Source organism: Aythya marila, assembly GCF_965140915.1.
Source record: "Aythya marila genome assembly, chromosome: 1".
Taxonomy (NCBI): Eukaryota; Metazoa; Chordata; class Aves; order Anseriformes; family Anatidae; genus Aythya; species Aythya marila.
The window spans coordinates 56,729,920-56,751,833 of record NC_139042.1 but is presented as its reverse complement, the minus strand read 5'-3'; the positions used below and the strand labels follow the sequence as shown (position 1 = coordinate 56,751,833).

General features: G+C 36.4%; 2 protein-coding genes across 3 annotated transcripts in view; one reads left to right on the top strand and one right to left on the bottom strand.

The window, feature by feature from the left end:
- FGF14 (fibroblast growth factor 14) overlaps positions 1 to 5,722 on the top strand; it is a gene marked incomplete at its 5' end in the record, with an annotated part of 237,742 nt that extends 232,020 nt beyond the window's left edge. For both annotated transcript variants that reach the window (XM_082775697.1, XM_082775696.1), the window contains 2 exons: positions 2,451 to 2,649; positions 5,212 to 5,722. In XM_082775697.1, coding sequence (XP_082631823.1) covers positions 2,451 to 2,649; positions 5,212 to 5,348 — 336 coding nt within the window. In that variant the 3' untranslated portion in view covers positions 5,349 to 5,722. The remainder of the gene's footprint in view (positions 1 to 2,450; positions 2,650 to 5,211) is intronic.
- Positions 5,723 to 12,478: 6,756 nt separating this feature from the next.
- The window catches only part of ITGBL1 (integrin subunit beta like 1), a gene marked incomplete at its 5' end in the record, with an annotated part of 146,147 nt that continues 136,711 nt past the window's right edge, over positions 12,479 to 21,914 (bottom strand). Inside the window, 4 exons of the mRNA XM_082784743.1 lie at positions 12,479 to 12,648; positions 13,146 to 13,260; positions 14,790 to 14,903; positions 20,168 to 20,314. Of these exons, the coding sequence (XP_082640869.1) occupies positions 13,169 to 13,260; positions 14,790 to 14,903; positions 20,168 to 20,314 (353 nt within the window). The 3' untranslated portion in view covers positions 12,479 to 12,648; positions 13,146 to 13,168. The remainder of the gene's footprint in view (positions 12,649 to 13,145; positions 13,261 to 14,789; positions 14,904 to 20,167; positions 20,315 to 21,914) is intronic.

Below are 21,914 nucleotides of genomic sequence, written 5' to 3'. Positions count from 1 at the left end.
AGAAATATTCAAACCAAAGGAAAAGCCCATTTCAGAAGTCGCTTCTGAAAGTCTCAGAGGAATTGGTGGCTGTATTTCAGTATAGTCATCATCAGGTGCTTAATTTTCACTCATGAATACCCTCTTTCCACTTCACTGAAGCTATTAGCATCATGCTTTAATCTAGCATATATTTAAGTGAATTTTTGATTGAGAGTTTATCCCAAGCATAACTGCATCCTAATAGACTAGATGAATGCAAACCGTGACCAAAACTGATGTACTACCAGTTCATCTGGAGTACTAGCTGCAATAATTTGGGGCAGAACACTGTCACACTGACATTCAGCTTTGGTTCTTCCTTCAAATAATAATAATAAAAAAGTATCATCAGACTATTACTTTGATTTTTATAACTATGAAATAGTAATGATGCCAGTTTGTCCAGTCTATCAGCCTAAATCCAGGAGTATATAAGTAACTGTATTGATACAATCCTTTTTTATTATTATTATTTGGTAAAATAAAATACCCAAAGTCTCCTATGCTGTGCAGTGCTAGAGACACTACAGAACATGCTAAATAATGGAGTTGAGCAAAGAACTGGGCTTAATTCAAACATGGAATATGGTTTTCACAGAATTTTGTTTAAGTGTCCTAATGGATATTGTTTGGGGAATAAATAAATAAATAAATAAATACTAATCATAGACAGTCAACCAGTAAGGAGGAATAGAGAAGGACAAATAGCTTTTGTTTATAGCAAAAAGTGACTGTTGGCTAAGAAGTAGTGTTTATGGTAATTGAGCTTTTACAAGGAAATAAAATGTAGTGGGGAGCACAGGGGGTCGCTTTTGCAGCGAAGCAGGTAATGAGGAGATCTGTGTAGTCAATTCCTGATTAGCATCTGCTGTTTCAACAGCTGAGGAACATGACTTGCATGTAAATGCCTGTGCTAGGGTGTAGCAGGTATTCCCTCTAGCATGTCACCCAACCTGCTGGTTTTGAGTCTCCTTGAGCCCTATCGTGATTTGAAATCAGCAGAGGGGAAAGGAGAGTAACACAACCATCAGCTGCCTTGGAACAGGGGGAGAAAAAAAAACAACAAACGTGGCAAAGGAGAAACTGCTGTTACGAAATTTCCTCTCGTGGGTTTTGGGTGCCTCTAGTACAGATTGTATTTGCATTTCTGCATATGTACATAAATACATCTGTACACATAGGTGGTAAAGAAGTGGTGGTGCAAAATTAATTTATATAATTTATATTAATAGTGTTAAATGAGTATTGCAAGGAGCCAGTAGCAGAAAGAGAGAAGTAGAGAAAGAAAGAAAAGATACTGTGATGGAGAAGAGAATATATATTATATTTCCAGAATTTTATTTCTTAGGAAAGATAACTGAAAGTAATATAAATAAATAAAACTAAGAATTAAAAAAAAATAATAATTTAAAAAAGGAGGATTTACGGCTAAGAACTTTTCCACCTTATCCTTTTATGATGGGATTATCATCCAGTCCACAGCCTTCAACATACATGACCAAAGATTGAAAATCTTTGTTCTATGTTCACAGAGAATCCCATTTTCTCATGATAAAAAGTGTAAATGAAGTTTAATGGTACATTAAAATATGTAATTTTATTTGTTTATTAACTTGCTTTTTTTTTTCTTTTTTTTTTTTTTTTTTTTTCCCCTAAGGATGTTGGTAAACTGTCCCAATATATGTGTACATTATTTTACTATTTTTTTACTACTTGTTTTATTTAAAGTTAAAAGAATACAGCTACTGGGCTCCAGAAGTTAGTGCTTAGGTTAACTTTAATAAAGAGTTCAGAACAACTGCTCTGTTACTGAACGTGACTTGTGGAAACACTAGCAATATTGAGATGAATGCTGAGGATGTCAATAGGAATTACATTTTTTGGTACAGAAATCTGTACATGAACACAGTGTTGTCCTGCAGTGTTACAGGCCCCAAGGCCTACTCTAGGAAATGATGCATTTTATAATATGTTGGTAACAGTGATTTTTAAGCATTAAATATTAGTTGTTGTAAACCATAGAGGGAGTTTATAGCATTTATTATACCTGCCAAGTAAGCTAAAACTGAACAATTGTTTTCTTATCAATGTTATTTTAGCACAGACTTTCTCAATCAAGATAAACAAGGATATCCTTGCAGAAAAGCAAGAAATAACTATGCCTATATTTTAAATAGTGTTTTTATGTTTGTGCTGCTTCCTCTGTACTTGAAGATATACTATCCCTGTTGCACAAACAGGGAAAGAGAGGAATCCACGAGAGGAGAAATAACTTCACCTTGAGGTCATCTAGAGGAAAACAGATCTTCTGGTCTCAAAACAGAACCTTATTATAAGTCTTATATTGAACTAATCAAGAGGTGTTCATGAGTTAACAAAACAGAAACAGCACTTCAGAGATATCATTTAACATTCTTTTCCTCCCACAGGAACTTTTTACACCGGAGTGCAAATTCAAGGAGTCTGTTTTTGAAAATTATTATGTAATCTACTCGTCCATGCTCTACAGACAACAGGAGTCCGGAAGGGCCTGGTTCTTGGGGCTGAACAAGGAGGGGCAGGTCATGAAAGGAAACAGAGTAAAGAAAACAAAACCAGCAGCTCATTTTCTACCCAAGCCATTGGAAGGTGAGGTTCAGTCCATCACTGGCAGATCTTCCTATAAATCCCAGGAAAAGAAGAGGGAATGGTTTCTAAAATACCTTTTGCAAATGTATGTGCCACATATAGGGGCCACTCCAAGTGACAGTCGCCAGGATTCATGGAGCAGATTTGTGCTTCGGCATACTGATGCTAGAAAGGACAGGTCTAAAACCATTCTTTCAAGGGATTAAGAGGTGATTTTGCAAGAAAAGAAATCTTTTGTGGAAGTGCTTTGTGCTGCCTTTAAAATATTCTCTTGCTAGCAGCAAAAATTCTTGTGAGTCTTGCAGTGAGATAATACTCTTTTCATTAATCAGAATGAATTAATGGATATTGTAGGATAGTTGGGAGTTATAACTGGAATGGATGAAATGTCAGTATTTCAAGGTAAAAACCTTCTAATACAAAACACATAGGTCTGTTTATAAAATAAATTATACTATATTAATTAACCAGTTGATGTAATGCACATAACTTGTGTAAGCTGGTTATTAAACAAAGGTAGAAGCAAATAAGTCTTACTTACTTTACACATTAAAATGGTGTCACATGTTCCTTGGAAAACTCATTCACTTATATCTTGGAAGCAGAATTTATGATCATTTCTATTTATTCCGCAGGCCTTTTCTTACCCCTTTTGCTTTTTGTATCCTGTCCTGGCAGCACTTCAAATTTCACTAAGACCATTGCTACACACAGCCTCAGTCATTCTGAAAATTATTTCATTACTTAACATCATAAAACACACACAAGTGATGCTTTAGTTAGCAGTCTCATTTCTTTCTTTTAACATTTTAACTGAAAGTTTTGATTAATGGATCAGTTTGTTAAATGTTTTAGATTCTTTATGATGAAACTCTGAACAATCCTATGTTTTAAATTTGTCTTTGAACTCAGGCTGATGCCTTTGTGCTTCCCTTGTTTTGCAAGTTTTATGAATTTCCATAAGCTTTCTATTCTACTGACATTTTATAAGTCAACCTGTGTAAATTATAAGAACTGTAGGGGGAGATCCCAGTGCATTTTTAAAAGTAACATCCATGCATATAGATTAGGAAAAAAAAAAAAACAACTTTTTTTTTGTAAATGTTTGGATGGTTAGATGCTCCCAAAATACCCCAAGCAAGGCATAGAAAAAATAGAAAATATATATATATATAATATACATAAATATATATATATTTTTTTTTTTACATTGCCCATGACGGTTATTAAATATTGCAGCTCTTCTATGTTATTCCTTACTTTACAGTTTCATTTCATGTTATTTGACTTAATAATTTTTGTAGGTCACAATGTTACTTCATCAAGATCTTTAGTTAACCAGAAAAGTGTCCTAAACACAGCTGTGGGGGCTCACCCTGAAGACGATCATATCCAGACTTATGTACTCTAGAGAAAACATTTAATTTCAGACTTTCAGAAGTCATAGAGGGATTTAGAGTATGGTACTGGAAATGTTAGAACAAGTATTTGATTAGTTACCAAATTTCATATTTATTATGAAACCCCACACCACCGAAGATTAAGGCCTGTACTTTGATGCTCCTGCCTCCTACTCTAATTAGCCAAGGAATGAATTGTGCTCTCTATAGCAGCACACCCAAATCATAGTGTGATGATTAATTCTTTTGACTGCTTTGATATGTCTTTTAACACTGCTCTGGTATATTATAAATAAATACTACTGAACTTAGGCATAAGTGGAAATATTACCTGATTCACTGACATGGAAAAATAAATTGAATGATCCAAGAGCATTAATCATTAAGGCAGCTTAATGCCGAAACTGTGTAATTGAACACATGTATTTTTCTCAAAGGATTTGAAGTGGTTAGATAGGTACTGAAGCCCTGAGGCAAAGTTTTAATTCATCTAAGAATTCTGTTAATAGTTAATTTGGAGTTTTCTACACTTTGTTCAGTGAAGATAAATGGATCCTGCATATGGTTTTGGTAAGGAAGAAAACCCCCAAACTTCATGTGGACTCTGCAGAATACACCTGGACACTTCTTCAGTGCAGACCTCAAGAGATTATGGCCAAGGTCCTCAGAGTTGGGAGCCAGATGTACAAATAATTTAGTACAACTGTACCCAAGCCTAGTCTTGCTATGTAGGTCTGAAAAAGGACATTTAAGTCTAGACAACTCATAACATTTTACTTCTAAAAACTCACAGAATATTTATTTAAGGGTTGTAGATATGTGTGTATATAAAAATATATGCCTGCCTCATGCAAAGACATAATGGTAGTTTTTAATTTCTGAGGCTTCTATAGTTTACTTTTAACGGGCAAGCATACAATTTCCTACCATTTTTAACACAGACATAGCAGAAGTGAGAAATATGGAGGGTCAAGCAAAGATAACACTAATGCAAAACAAGCCTCTGTCAAAGTAAATAATTTCCCTTGCATGCAAAAGAAATGTGGTGTATATTAAAATACTAGTTATTGTAGATAATTAATCTTATTTGAGTTATGTTCTTAAATGAGATACATCCTTAAGAATGTCTCTCTTTTTTTTTTTTTTCCTTTCCTCCCCTCAGTTGCCATGTATCGAGAACCATCTTTGCATGATATTGGAGAAACAGTGCCAAAGGCTGGGGTAACTCCAAGTAAAAGCACAAGTGCATCTGCAATAATGAATGGCGGCAAACCAGTTAACAAGAGTAAGACGACATAGCCAGATCCTCACAGGTGTTGTGACTGACTGAGTCCCGAGTGCAGTTGAGCAATTTATCCTTGCCGGACTTCCCCTCTGCAGTGTCTGTGGATCAGCTCGCAGCAAGTACTTGCGCGTTGCTGTTTCTGAACTGAGTTGTCGCAAGCGGATAAATCTCAACATGTAGCTCCCCCCACAACAAGAAGACACCTGGATGAACCAGCTAAACTCAGACCATGGAATGCCCTACCAGATATTGGAATGCCTTTTTAATATCTTTTCTGTGACTGTGACACTTCATGTGAATGACATACTTCACAAGTACACTTGATACCTTGCCTGCTGACAATTACCCATAATCCCTTTTTGAGTCCAGTTTCAGCAAAATCCATGTGTTTAAGTTCTATTTTGTAGCACACAAATAATCAAGTAATTTCTAGGTAGATGCTGTAAACCTGTGCTATTATGGATTTCTCTTCTTCCCTTTTTTATAAGGCTGCTCGCTCCACTGTCTGTGACCTTTTGCAGGGATTGTGTTTCTCTATAACTTAAGTGTTGCCGGTGGCTTAGTTTTGAAAGCAATCAGGGAATCAGGAAGCCTTCAAAAATCTATTATTACAAATTATATCTATAAAGAATAGGATCGTTGTCTCTGGCTTACAATGTTGATAAATGTGAATACTCTTTAGTAACAGATACTGTGCTTCTGAGGTGGCATTATAGTGGAGGGAAGAGTGTCAAACACAACCAACAAGAAGTTTTCTGAAACACGTGTTTGGCATCCCCCTATAGTTTCTTTGTGTGTGTGTGTTTTATACATATCACAGGCTTACTGGTAATGGTAACATTTGCCTTGCCCAGCGAGCAAGACCCACTCATTTTTGGGAAAGTGGGTCCAAAGAATTTTGTAGGCCTTGTAGGCCTGAATTAAGGCTCATTTTTCATCTACTAAATCTTCATTGTTTGAAAAACAACCACCACCAGTAAACAAAAGAAGTTAAGATTAACCAGAATTGCGCTACCTAAATCCATTTCAAATATAATCCTTTCCTGTTTTTAAGGAACAGAACTTAATGCCATTGTTATTTTTGGCTGATTTCCACACTTACTTAGCAAAGCATGGGCAAGGATGTTGTGTGTTCTTTTTGCAGCACCAATGCAAAGGGTAGTTAAAAATTATAGTTTAATATTTCTGGTGTTTTAAAATAAAAAGTTTTAAAACTGGACATATTACAAAACTTTATTTTTATTTTTAGCTAAGCATGCAAAGTCCAGTCCTATGTATCTCACTGATATTCCAGTACGTACCTCTACCCAGCTTCCTAGGATAATATGCCCACCAAATTGCTAGATTGAAGGTGCCTTGCCTTGATCTCTGTCTACTGTACTTTCTCCTACATGAACCTAGAAGAAATCAAAAACATTACAAAATTGAAGCCTTGGATCATATTATGAGAAACACTATCACCACTTTGAGTTTGTCACTTCTGAACAATGAAAATGATGTTAGAGGGAAAAAAGAATTAGACAATACCACAGAGATGCCACTGAAGTGTTACATACTTAAGTCACGTGCTTTCAGAAACTAAGAATGTGGATAATCTCTGTATGCTTACTAAGGTATTTGTTTCTCTGAAAGGGCAACAAGGACCAAACTGTACCTCAGTCTGGAAAACTGTGTGACAACACTCTCTTGGCCTCTTGCTGTTATCTTGATATTTAAAGAAAAAGAAAGAAAAAAAAAGAAAAAAGAAAAAAAAAAAAAAAGAAAAAAAAAAAAAAGGAAATCATCCATTCCTTTTTTACTATTGTATTTCTTGCAGTTTATTTTATCATGTCTTTGTGCTGAAGTGTCCCTAACAGAGACCACTGGTTATTTCAAACTTCCTATCTGCTCAGCTGAATAACTGATTCAGTCTAAATGAACTTTTCATGCTAATTTTCAAATGTGTTCTGTTTTTATATGCAACATTTAGTGCACTGTTCAAGGAAGCTACTATAAAGCTGCTAAATTATGATTTCCTTTTTGGTAGGCCAGACTTCCTTGTTTATATATGTAATATGAGAACAGCAAGCAAACACTTGATGTTGGGTCTTTCCAGGGAGGGAATGAGTCAAGCATGAAGCCATGCTTGACCATGTACAAAGAAAACAAAATAATACAAAGCTAATTTAATACTGTGATAAAAATGCAACAAAACTTTTAGACTGTGCCCTTGCCTGCTAGCACTAAATGTGTGTGTGTGGGGGGAAACAACATTTTGATAAAAACCTCGGTGCACCCTTCTCATCCCACCCAGTCCAGTGGGATTTGTGCACCATCCCTGAGGAAACAGAACAAAACCAAAGCAACTCACACGATGAGTTGGTGGCTTGCTTTGCATCAGGAGGACCCATGGGAGGCAGCAGTCTTGATGCTTTCCTACCTGCTGGGTCTCCAAGGAGAAGCAATTCACAATTATTTCAAGTAACCTAATACAACTGAAGGCTATATTCTCTTTCTCTCTCTCGTCTAATTTTTTTTGAGAGCTCATGAGAAGGGAATACATGTGTTCATGTCCCAGTCCAGCTGTCTTTTGATTCTTGCAAGTGTAAGAGTCTGGGCACAGACAGGACTGGAGAACTGGCTAAGTTGTGCAAGGAGCTTCTGGTTCATAGCCTGATGGTACATAAGTATGTTTTTTAACATTAAACTTTCAATCCCAGGTAATTATAATCTGAGAACCAGTTTGGGGGGGCTACAATTAAGGACAGGTTTAATTTTTGTAAGCAGTTAATACATTCTGGAAATGCACCATAGTATTTTTAATTTCTATTTTTGTTTGTACAGTCTAAATTCTTGTGTGTTTAATCCAATGAATAGATATCCTATTTTTATTTCTTTTTTTTTTTTTTTTTTTCTAGTCTGTTTAAACATTAGCAAAGGTGTCTTTGTGCTTTGGTTCCTCCATTTAATTTTGTCTCGTCTCATCCATTGCATGGGAGAAGGATGGCAAGGATTAACCGCATGTAGTAGGTTGTGTGTATCACAGAGTTGTTGGTCTGTATTAGTGAATTTACAAACATACATGCAAAGAGTTTGTCTGCATTGTACAGTTTGTGTTTAATATTATTTGTTGTATCCACAGATTCAACATGATGAATAAAACATTTATATGAAGGCATACCGAAAAACATCCAGAAAGTTTATGTAAGAAGTAGACTGTGCAAAACATAGTTGTGCTGGCCACAGTTTCGTGAAACTTCATATAAATAGGCTGGCAAACTCAATTCTCCCCTTTCACCATGCCAAAGAAAATTTTAGCTCCTTAATATAATACCTCTCTTGCTGTTTTCTAGGATGAGACTTCACCATTTTGTTCCCTCCAAAATTAATTTTGCTGTTAAGTGAAAGTTGTTTCCAACTGTCTGTTACTACTAACATACTGTATAGTAAACCTGATGGAATCAATTTGTATTTACAGATTGAGTGTTTTGTACTTACATGTCCACCTGTCTGTGAATTTGCAGCTTTTGCATGCTTGCTTTGTATTTTTTTCTTTTGGGTTTTATCTAACTTCACAGAGACTGTTTGCACAGCAATCTAACTTCATCATACCATTTCATAATGCACATAAATGTTAATGCTGCACATAGGCATCTCTTTATATATATATTTTTTAATCTGCATTTCAACTACGGTTTTATTTGCCAAAATCAGTCACACCTGCACAGTTTTACAAATCCAGTTTTAAGTAGATATGAACCACTTCAACAAAGCACTGTTCTGTTATACTTCAAATATTTTATAAATACACAAGCATCCTTAAAAGATATTATAGAGCCTATAGAAAAGTGTCTATAGCTTTTAAATTCTTTGCAGTTGACATAACACAGCTTTTGCTTCATATGATAGGTTTTTTAGCCACATTCAAATCATATTTTTAATGTAATGACATTTTCATAAACTTTAATGTGTGTGGAGTTAGGTTGGTCCTTAATAAACCACCCCCAGATACAAATATAAAGCAATTCACTTTGACTGTGGTATATGCCTGAAATAACGCTTAAGAACTCTGGCCTTTTCTGAACTTTTTCTCTTGGTTTAGAAACACTGTAAGTGATGAGGTGTGAAAGGAGGAAGTTTGGTCCACACATTAAAAGTGTGTCTTGCTGATCCATCTCTTTATTGGTATAAATAAGAAATTATTCAGCTCCATTCAGATGGGAATGCGAGTGAAATTAGACAAAGTAAGGAGGTTATCTTTCTTTTAAATGCCCCTTTTGATAAACTCATATACTGTGCAATGCATTTTAAAATGCATAATAACAATTTTTGTGTGTGATTTCTTTTGTGACTAATGCAAATGCTATGATTTATTTTTAAAGCTGTAATAAAATCTTTGTTCTATTACCTAGTGACAAAAATACTCAATTTAGATATTTTTTTTTTCATCACAGTATCATTTAGCTACAAAGATGTCTTTCTGTCAAGAAACAAGGACAGTGCATCAGAAATGTCAAAGCAGGTACAGGATTAAACGTTCTTGTATGTGTTTCTGTAAGAGTATGGCAAGTGAAAAAAAGGATCATGAGGAGGTTAATAATTTCCACAAGCAAATCAATCCACAGCTGTTTTACAGATGATTTTACAGATGCTATATACAAAAGGCATACTCCCGAAAGTCTTCTGTAGAACCGTTCTGCACACTTCTGGATTGTGTTCTTTCTACCAGAACAAAGCAAGGGTACAGTATCATTGTTTATAAGCTTTATCAAACTATCCATAATGAACTCCCCATTTACCCAATTTGTTTTCACCACCTACAGACACCTTTTGCCACTGGCCTTGGAAGCAAGTTTTTACATCCACCACATAGAAAGAATCAGCCAGTATGTTTCAGTCCCTTGCGCCTTTTCCCTCTTTTACTGTTTATGTATCTGGAACTCCTGTCACAGGGAATGAGGTGTTAAAAATCACAATTTATTAATACAGCTATTATTTTCACATATGCAGAATAATAATCTTATTTCTTCCGTTCTCATTTTTCCAGTGAGGAAATGAGCCACAAAACAGAACTGCTGGGAGTCCTATCACCAGTTACCTCAGCATGAAGGGGGTGGGAGGAATGTTCAAACAACATAATAAGAAACAGAATAAAAATTTGAAAGGAAAATATGTATTCATTATATTTTAGCAGTCTTAGAAAATATTTTAAGGTTTATAGTGATAGCACCATTTGATTTGATAATTTACATTTTAATTAGCCACTGACAATAGTTGTCTTAGAATGTTCTAATGTTTTCCCATATATACCTTAACAAAAAATGTGGATAACACTTTTGAAATTCTATGGCCATGTAATCCACTCAACAGCCAAAATGTTGACTTTGATTTAAAACAACAACCAACAAACAAACAAAACAAAACAGAATAATCTTACACTAAGTATATAAATTTTAAATGAAAGCAAACTACAAAGTAAAATACATAAAATGGGACATTGTAACCCTCTATAGAAGCTTTTTTTTTTTTTTTTTTTTTTTTTTATGGACATGAGTACCTGGAATTCCAAGGCTGATCTATGGTACGTATAAATAAATCTGTTTGTCATACCAGTAAACAAGACAAAAGCATGCAATGAATCTAGAAAGCGTTTTTATTATCACAGAATCACAGAATATTTCTGTTATTACAATACTAAATACAAACAGAAGGAAATCAAATACAACATTATATTTTTCATTGTTTGCTCTCTGACTCAGCAGAAAAATATATACGTGAAAAAACACCAATTATAAGAGGATTGTCAGCAGTATTCATAAATACAAACAAACTCAATAACCTGTGCTATCCAGATACCAGGGCTGACGAAACGAATATATGTTAGAATTTAAGAAAATATTTCTATTAATCTGTACACAGTTTAAGGGTTATAAGTATAAAATATAAATAATTATTTCAAGATGAATTTTACTTTGAAGTTTCTTAATCCTGTATCAATACATTTTAGAACTCTGCCTGATATTTTGGTTATCTAAAAAGAGAGCAGTTAGCAGCTTTGGGATACATGTCTTGTGCATAACTCCTAAAGTTATGCATGGTTATTTGGTGATTTGGTTACTATGCCTCCCTGAGAACATAGGTTTCACAAGCTTCACTTTTAGAAAAAAAGAATTCAGGTTAAGGAAAAAAAATGGGAAAGATAAAGTTACATGTGAAGGGGGAATAATGAAAGTGACTAAATACATTCATTCAATTTTTTTGCATTTTATTATACGTTCTGTACCATTGTATTTTCCTATTTCAAAATTGTCCTTTCTAAAAGAAAACAGATTTCTAGATGAATAATGGAAATACCTTTTTCAAATGATATTATAGTTCCCTTATTTCTGAGTCATGTACCTCTTCAAAAATCAGAACCTTGGCACCTAAACCACAATGCTAGTTTGATATTAAAAAGAAGTATTTTCAAAACATTTAAGCAATTTCTTGCTCAATCATGACTTCACAAAATGTAAACACTTTTGAAACTAAAATGTATGTATTTTTTTGCTCTAAGGAATTAAAGGGCTGCCAAATCTACATGTATTAAAACAAAAAAAACAAAAAAAAAAAAAGAGACTCATATGTAAATAAGTTAGGGAAGTCCCAATAGTTGTGCATCGTTCATAACTCAATGTGAATTTCACACTGAGCATATCATCATTGAAAATAAAAATAAAATTTTTGTTCATACCACTGCTTTGTTTGTATTTACTGTATTAAAACTTCAATTACTTGTTTGAGCATCGTTGGCAGAGACCAGACTACCGCACACCACATCTGATTTTGCAGGTCAGTTGACCTTCAGGCTCCCAACTTCTTTGAAAACAGTGAAATTCAATGAATACCATGTGTGACAGTGCAATCTGTTCCAAGCAGTGATTTCTAATAGCATACAGAATTGTCATCCTAAAAGTTATTAGTATAACAAATTTTCATTTGCTTTACTTTCAAAAGGACTAGACAGCTATACATACATAAAACAGTATGAGGAAAGTACATGTGAGATGCAGGTTATATATTTGGAATAGCTAATCATACATTTATTTCTTTATTAGTTTAATTCCTTATACTTCTATAGGTTATGCATTTGAAAGTATTGTAGTATGTAGAATGGATAACCAACTTATGACACTCTAACAGAAACTAAGAAGTTCTTTTGCAGACAAGGGTTTCTTCAAACATTTTGGGTTTTCAGTCTGTGGTTGTCATGTAACTGAACATCAGTTATACAAATACAATTCTTTGACTAAAAAAATAATGTTTTGATAAGCTTCTTTACTGCTTCTTCTGGATCTAGGGAATAATCAGGATGGTTAGAAAGAAAACAGGTTCAAACAAAGTATTTGATAAACAGTGTAAAGTTAATCAAATTAAGTATTTGACAAATACTTAACTAGTGCTACTCTTATACTGCAATACTGTTGCATACTGATAGGGAGAGTCAACAACCAAATAGATAACGTAAAAATAAAAGGGTTTCTCACACTTTTCCCCAAAGATTGCTTTAGAAATAGGCATTAGGGGTATAATCTCAGCCCCACCGAAGTTACTGAAGCACTGTAGATGACCATTTTTTTTTATAATTTCAGCATATAGAGCTTGGACTATCCTGCTCCAAAATTATTATTATTATTATTAGTTTTCTCATTCATTTCTTTAAGGAGCAGACTCTCACATTACTGTTCTAGAGTATTTACACCCATGTATATGTGCTTCCAAATTAAATGCTCTAGCAGCCTAAAGAATATTCAGACAAAAAAAAAAAACAAAACAAAACAAAAACCAACAACCTCTAAGTCTCTGGTGTCCTTTGTTAAGGGTACTCTGTCCCCAGCCAGATTTCACAAGCATTTCCATTCCATCCTTCCCAGCATTCGCAGTTTCCACAGTTACAAACACCATTGCCTAGAACAGAATGAATAAAGAATGAATAAAGGGCAATTACCATTATTGAAATGTGCTACATCAGAATGTGTTTTATGAGGAGGAAAAAGCCATGTTAAAGGAGGTGCATTGTTCCTTTTTTATTCCCCCAACTTTTTTTTTTACTTTTTTTTTTTTTCTTTTTTTTTTTTGTGGAAGGAAGCAATTATTCCACCATTGCATTAAGAAGCCACCTCAAACCCTCAAACCCACATTTACATGTAATTAATAGGCATTCTCTCAATAATGCCATCAGCAGAATTGCAAATATTGTAATTATGCCACTGCTATTTGCACCCAGCTGTTGAGGCTCACTGTTTCACACTGTATGTTGAGGTACAAGAAGAAACAAAAAAAATTTTTAATGATGACGCAGAGATAAAATGTTACAAACAGAATATTAACAAAAATATCCCTTTGAACCTGAAAAACTTTAGACCTAAATTCTCAGAAGTGTTATACAAATATTATCAAGCTCTCTATTAGATGAAAAATGCATTGGTACTGTTTTGCAAAGGGGAAACATTAAGTACTGAGACCCATATTTTGATGTTATTTCAATAATTTTCATGACTCCTGGATGTTCAGCTGGAGAGCTCTACAGACTGGGTTTCTGATGTGAGATGCTCTTCCTACCGACTCTATGAAGATCTGTGAATGCCCACTGCCACTACGAATCAGGCTTTTGTTGCTTCTGTACTGGCTACATGGCCCAGAAAAGGACCCTTGCTAATTGGGCTAGCTGGGACACCACATTTGTGAACACAGTTTACTACTGTCAGCCTGACTCTAACCATCTCACAGATTTCCTCCACAGCTAATAATTGCTCAGCAAAGATTTTCTAAAATTAAGATCTGTAACAGGAAGCAGCGAGCAAGTTAATTTAACAATTCCCTTGTTACTGCCTGTCACCAGATTTGTCATGAGTGTTTGCTGGCAGCCTGCCCAATTTCATTTGCATCTGCCACCTGAATACTTGGACAATGTTAGGATGACACCATTTTAATCACTGGCCATCACGTCATAAGAAAACTGTCAGGTATTTCACCCTCTCACTGAGAACTGTCTGATTGAAGGAATATCCCCTAACCAATGCCTCTATGCCTCTCACCTACCAAAGATCATCAGCCGAGCGAATGTTTTCTGTGACATACATGTATTACACACATAGAAAATCCAGCACAAGAGCAAAAGTTAAAGAAATCTTATGATGACAATGCTGCCACTAAAAGTTCTTTGTCAAAGAAGAGTCAATTGTAGTCTACTACAATGGAAACTGCGGATAGATTTCATAGCTGTTGTACTTATTTTAATTCATACTCAGACTTTCAAATGTTGATTTGAAATCTTAAGTTGATTATCACACTGCATGAAGAAACAATTACAGTGTGTTTGAATAACCCACAAATGCACTTCCTCCATCAGTGGAGAAAGAAGATGGGCTTTGTCTAACAATTTCCATCAGTGCTGTTTGTTTCTTAGAGCAATTAAGTGTTAGCCCGTACTGCACCTGTGCAAATGAGACCATCATGTTTGTCACAGTCTCTGTCATCACATTCACAGAAATCGCCCGAAATGTACCATTCCTGTGGTGAACAGATGCACTTTCCACAGTGGCAGGAACCTGAAATCACAAAGATTATTACTCACAGTCAAAGAGCACTGTCATTTTCAGGCTAGAAAATAACATCCCCAGACATGCGTGCACACACGCACACACACATGCACAAAATTGCTACCTAAGAAGCTATTGTATAAAAGAAAATAATCAAGCTAAAAGCTTTTTGAATAAAAGGATTCTTTCAAAGTCACCATGAGTATGGCAGGACGTTCCTCCTAATGCTTTCATTCTGCTTTTTCACTTAATCAGGACTCACACTTTGAAGCTTTCCTTTGGTTTCCGAGACCTACAATCAGGGCCAGTCTTCCCAGAAACTTTTTTTTTTTTATGTGTGTTTTTTTTTTTTTTCTTTCTTTTTTGACTAGAAAAAGCTCAAATTGTCCTTGACCCACTGTTACTGAAGGCAATAAAATCATACCAAGAAGAAAATGGCCCTCCACATCTAATGCCCTTAGGGATGTGCCTACAAAAGACCCAAAGTCTACCATTTAGACCCAAAAAATCTTCAACATCACAAATTACGCTGCTCCACCTCCTATGGAATAACTAAATATTTTCTCCAGGTCAGGAAGTGTTTGTCCACATAGTTATGGTTCAGCTGTTTGCTTATTCCTGCAGAGTACCCCAATGCCTGTTGTTGGGATAAACTGTTCTCCTCCTCTCCAGGGATGTCAGGTTGCATCTCCCCAAGCAAAGCAGGGACTCTGTGGTGACATTTGGGTAACACCACCCATAACCCACCAAGAAGTGGGGTAGAACCAGAAACCTCCCTTTAAGGAAAAACTCAAGAGACATCCCTATCTTCAGGAGAAGGTTCATTTTCAGAATCCTGAAAAAGGGCAGTTGCCCCTGGACAATCATAAGTTGAGAAGTCTATAGTTTCAGGAGGGTCTGAGAGAGGCTTTTCTGCAACTATAAATGCCACTGGTTATTTCCTCCTGTCTGACTGCAACATTTGCCTGAAGAAAGCTGGCTTTTATGAAGCCCATCCTCAGCTGCTGGAACCTCCTTCTCTATACAGAGTTCAGATACTTAAATGCCAAGGTGAGGAGCTTAGCAAAAAATCCTTTGAGCAAAAATTCTTTTGTGGACCTAGCTCTAAAAGGATGTTACAGCACACAGCAAAACAAAACTATACAAAAAGCTCTAAAAAAAGAAACCCACCCCAAATAAATGATAACAAAGAATACATTTGCAGCTTTCAGTTACGGGAAGTGGAGTTTAAAGTGACCAAAGAAGCTGTTGACCTTTAACAGGATATACTTATAAATGAGTTAGATGCTGTTGAAAATCACACCTTTTTGCAATATTTCCAGAATGATTACAGCACAAAGACACCAATTTCTTTAATGCATGATTAAAAAAAAATATAGAGAGATGTTGATTCTGTCAGAACATAACTTAAACAGAATGCATGGGTTACTTAATAGGGGCTAAGACACCTTTCCATTCCTTTCACTGACCTCTGAATAAAATCCAAACCCAAATGTGGATTTGTCGACGTCAAACAATTTTCCCAGTTTTTTCCATAAGCGCTAAAGTCTCTCTGATCAATGAAACTTAATTCTTTAAAACTTTGGAGCAGCCTCAGCAGAGTATCTATTTTTTTCATTAAAATTTAACTCATTTATTCAGTTTATTGTAAGTTGACAAAAATTAACTCAATGCCTACTTTTAGAGAACTGTTTTAACCTGGAACATGTAAACTTACAGTGGAAGAACTAATGATTGGAACATTTGGGAATGGGCATATTTGGTTAAGTATTTTTTCTGTGGGTTCAGTGTGTATTGCTTACTGTGCCATCAGCATAGAAAATATTGACATTCCTTATAATAATAAAAAATGACATTACACAAATAGGCAATGGAGAATTGCATATATATTGCATGGCCACTCTATAGAAGCTACACTAAGACATACTTGAGAGTCATCAAAGCAGATATCCCTGTTTATAAAAGCTAAAAGGTACTGACAGCCGAAAATAGTGATGAATAGTATGAGAGTTTTAGTGAAATTAAAATAGTTAGTAAAATCATGGCATTGTAAGAAACCTGAAGTGATTCTGCATAAGCAAACACTGATGGATGTTCACAATGTTTTAAAACTATTTTGCAGAAGATACAGGAAATTTAATGCCAAATCAAGCAAGAAAGATCAGGCTTCACAACGTAAAATCTGTTAGGGAGAATGAATGTATCAAGTCTTTTCCCTGAACAGGGCATGCTGCTCTGGGAGCCTCCTCAGTTTAATTAAAACGAGTCTAATGAGTTGCGGGGTGTTCCCTGGGATGCCGGCCAGATCCTCTTGGATGAGATTTGGCTCATTACTTAGCCTGCGTGTCCTGCACCATTACAGTAGCCATCTGCAGCCCTACATTTACTGCCAGGGAGGCAGCAGTATAGTGGGTGTTGCTGTTTTCCTTGGGAAGAGCTTTTACTACAGGTGGCACAGTCAGTAAGCCAAGATTCTGAAAACAGCCTAGGAATGTGGATGTCCAACTTTGCTTATATTTACAGAGTGTAATTTTCTACAAGTGTGCAGCAGTTACCTGCTGAAAACCATGACTCCTTAGACAATTAAAACCAACACAGAAACTCAAGCTCCCTCAATCCATTATAGCACTTGCATACCTTGGCTAGGTTTCCAGCAAAGATGGAAATAACAAACACTGCACTCTCATTAGTGCACAGGTTCTGAATTCTCTGTTATTGGATCAGTAATTATTGCTTAATGCACTGAAACAGGAAGAACCATTTTTTATTTTTGGCCTCTAGACATTGCCAGTCACACTAGCTATGAACAACATTTTAAAGTATGGGCACCCAGTAAGACATATGTTCCAGGCATATTTAAGCATCAAGAATAGATATACCTAAATAATAAATAATACATAATAAATAATACATAATAAATAATAATTAATAATAATAATAATAATAATAATAATAATGATAGAGAGAAAAAAAGTTTTGAGAAATTTGTCTGTCTTTGCCTGTAATCCCCTTCCTGCTCAGAGAAGATGCATGAGGTAGCAGTCTCCTCCTCACAACTGAATCCTTATGGCTATGAAAGTGCCGCCCGCTTTAGCCTACCACAGCTGGAAAGTTGAAGTAGGTTTGGGATCCCACCCAAAGGTGGAAAAGTGCCCAGTAACCCTTATTTAGGTGGACTAGATCAACCCTTCCATTCACTAAATGCCTCTCCTGTCCTCCACAGGAAACACAGGCACCATCAATAAAGGAAACAGATTGCTCCCCAAGTCTGAAGTACTGAAGGAAAAAAAAATCAGTGCCTAACATTAGAACTTGTCTAAGCACTGCAATTTGCCTCTTGCATGTTCATTGGCTACATACCACTGCAAATTATCTTCCATAGATACTCCTCTGCTGGAGCAGGCACTTGCATATGCCCAGCTGTTTCCACAATAAAGTTGTTCTAGCATCTCATTTGGCAAAACTATGTTACATTGACTGTCCTGAGGGACACTTTCCATCACACTGGAAGCTTTGCTGTGCTTAGAGGCCAAAGAAACTTAAGAAAAAAATCCCACCAGTGTTCATGAATATGGATTTAGGGCCAGGTTTGCAATTCCCATGATTCAACAGTGCACTAAAACAGTAGAGAACCTGGGCCTTTGGAGCCTCCATTCTTGCAGCCAAGTTTAAAAGCACTGTTTGCATGCAGCTGGGCATAACTTAGAGCAATTTTCAGACTGCTCCAGCCTACATCAGTGACCAGATCCCAAACCACTCCCCAGGCAGCCTAGCAAACAGGGGGAAAAAAATCCTTGATGTCTCTGCAAATTCCTACCAGATGATCTGCTACCACAGCCTCAAGTTTATTTTGTAGCCCTGATATATATGCTCAAAGTTACTTGCTGACAGAGCAAAACCCACGGGCTGGAAAAAATAGCTCCAAGCCATCCTTACAGAAAGATGGCAGATAGATAATACAAATATTTTAAATTTCAAGATCATTTTTCATGTTTACATTTATTTAGAATCCAATATGGTGTATTTTATTGATTTTAAGCATGTTTGCTCACCTTCATGGTTTATACAAAGATTCGAAAGGAGACCAAGGCTATGAAGAGAAAAGTTAGCTTCTGCAGTAAAATGGAGTAACTCCCATTCTCCGGTAAGTCAGTATTCTATTTCATATACACTTATTTAAAGATAGCCATATCTTCTGGAAGCAACAGAGCAACAGTGCAACTTCCTCAGTTTCTATGGCTTTGCACCAGCTGTAGGAAAACCAAATGAAATGGTGCACTGGGGGGAATTCTGACAAGTAATAAAACAGATGGAAGAAGGTCAGGCTGAAAACCCCATATACATTTCCTTTGCATGGAAATAAAAGTTACCAGAAGGGACAACTGGAAATCTGCCTGATGTAGAAGGTTCCTACTTGTTTTTTCCAGCTTGCAGGTAAGATAATATCTTCCCCATGCAATGGATATATGGGCAGAGGAAATGTCACATCCATGTCCAGGTGCATTCTATCCTCCAAATACTCCCACCACCTATTTTCTGTCTCTTCACTTTTAGACCTTTTATATAAAAAACAGATAGCTTGCACCATGGGGGAGCGAAAAAACCCTCTTTCCAGTAATGCAATGTCCAAGCTTGAAAGACTGCAAGGTAAAAATCTCAGAGAACAATTTCAGTTAATTATGAATATTTTCTAAATTTTATTTATCCCTCTGGCATTTTCTTTTATAACTGAACCGAAGCTGATGCAACCATCTGAATAAAAAGCAGAAAATGAGAGAGTCTGTGGGGCTCTGTCATGGAGGCTGACAATGTCTACCCCTCTTTTGCTGCTGTGCTGCGGGAGGGAGGTTAACCATATCAAATGTTGCTGCTAAACACACTCCCCCACTTACTGTTGTCTGAGATATTAGATTTGCCATCTTGTCCACCACAGTGTTATCCTGTCCCTCTGATTGAATGGAGCACCAACATTTAGATTATAATGTACAGCTGCTCGACACAGAGCGTCAGATAAACACATACAGGAAATTATCTGCTATTAACAAATTGCATAGGAGACCAACACTGTTAAGCATGCACGGCTGTGGTGGGTGTTGACAAAATGGATGTAAGTGCATTACAGAGCTGAATGTAACATCCTTTTAATAAAATGTGCCTTTTAAAGAAAGGGTTACTAAACAACAACCCACTGCCACACACATTAGTCTGCCAGAATGTGATCATTTTCTTCTGCCAGGGCACTGCCATAGGGTAGCTCAGCTGCAAGTTCTTACCTTTCCCCGAGCATAATACACCATCCTCTGACTCGCAAAGACTTCTGCTCTCCTCTTCTGTCATGTTGCATTTCCTTGAATGCTGGCAAAGCTTTCCAAACCACCCATTCTGGCAAATGCATCGGCCGCAGGAGCAGATGCCATGGCCTGTAATGACACCAAGGTAGGTTATGAGTAAAACAAGCAGAAAACAGTGACATACTGAATAGCATAGGTATGGCTCACCGCCTCCAGATCTTTTTCCATTTCTTTCCTACATGCTGAAAATCTTCCCTCATCCTGAAAGCTAAGCATCAACTCAGCATTATAGGATACTCCATAATCCACAACCTACTGAAGACAGACACAACCCCTTCCCTCCCATGTCTTTTATTCTGCAGCCCCATATTGAAATCTCAATTGCATATACCATGCTATCACCTGAAGAAGCAGACCCCAGCTCAGGGCTGACTGAAGTGCAGCACACAGCAGAGCAGACAAGGGCTGTAAAAGCTGCAATCTCCTCCAGCAGCCCATTACTGCTGGTTATCTGCTGTAGTGAGTGGAGCGGCTGATGTGCAAAGTCTGGACTCAGCATACTCTGCAATTACTATAGATTAACTCATGCAGAAATCTGATGGAGGATGAAGATCATTACACCAGGCTGTTGTGCACTTTCTAAAACTGGCTGTACCTAAAACCAGGGACCCTACAAATAGTTGCTCTCACCACCCTAACGAAATCCTGTTTCTTTTCTGCATCTCTTCTACACATACCCCTATCTCAGCTCAGAAGTTTAAAAAAAGTTTGCCACTTTCAATCCTGATACTGTAATGAAATACTGAGGAAGAAGCAAGGAGGAGGAAGAGACCAGAGCATCCTCCAGATCATATAACTGTATGGCACCAAGGAAGGCCTTTGAAGAAGAAGGCAGATACAACTACTAGGTGGGCACAGATAGACTTCAATTCCCAAACTGAGACAAGAAGCCTGAGTGAGAGGGAAAGTGGACAAGCAGAAGAAAAATATAGTAATGAGGACAGCTCTCAAAAGGTGCTTAATAACAAGGGGGGAATGAGGGTGAAATGAAAGGACAGAAAGAAAAGAGGGACTAGAAAACAAAACATAGAATGGAGGGTAAGTGGACAGAAATAGATTGTGAAATCATAGTGGAAGAAGAAGTGGTAATGACAAGTGAGGGAAAAGCCAAAGAAACCCTAGAACATCATTCAAATACAGAGCCTAGATGGTATAATTGATTTAAGGAAAAAATATAGATAGATAGATAGATAGATAGATAGATAGATAGATAGATAGATAGATAGATTTTTTGAGACTTATTTGTTTGAAGGGAAAAAAAATGTCAAATACTAAACTAAGGTGAAAAGCTAGAAGAAGGAAAAAATATCAGCAAATGCAGACAGTACAGAAATGTAAAATGGGAAAAAGAAGAAATGTCTCCCAACCAGCATTTCACTTTTCAACACAGATTTGTATTTCTCTGGAAAAATAAAATAAAATAAATCCTTAGCTGTTCAGTTTGCTGGGCTTAAAAGAAGCAAATTATATATACCACTGACTTTTGTCCTATCCCACCAGTTATGTAGGGCAACGGGAGTGGAAATGAAGGAACTGAGATAATCTGGGAGCTGGGAAGAAAGGAAAAAGCAAAAAGCAATAGGAGTATCTGGCAAAGCACTGAGCTGTAGGATGCAAAGAAGCAAACCAGCAATTTACTTTTCTGATTTGTGTTCTTCTGGTGAGGCAA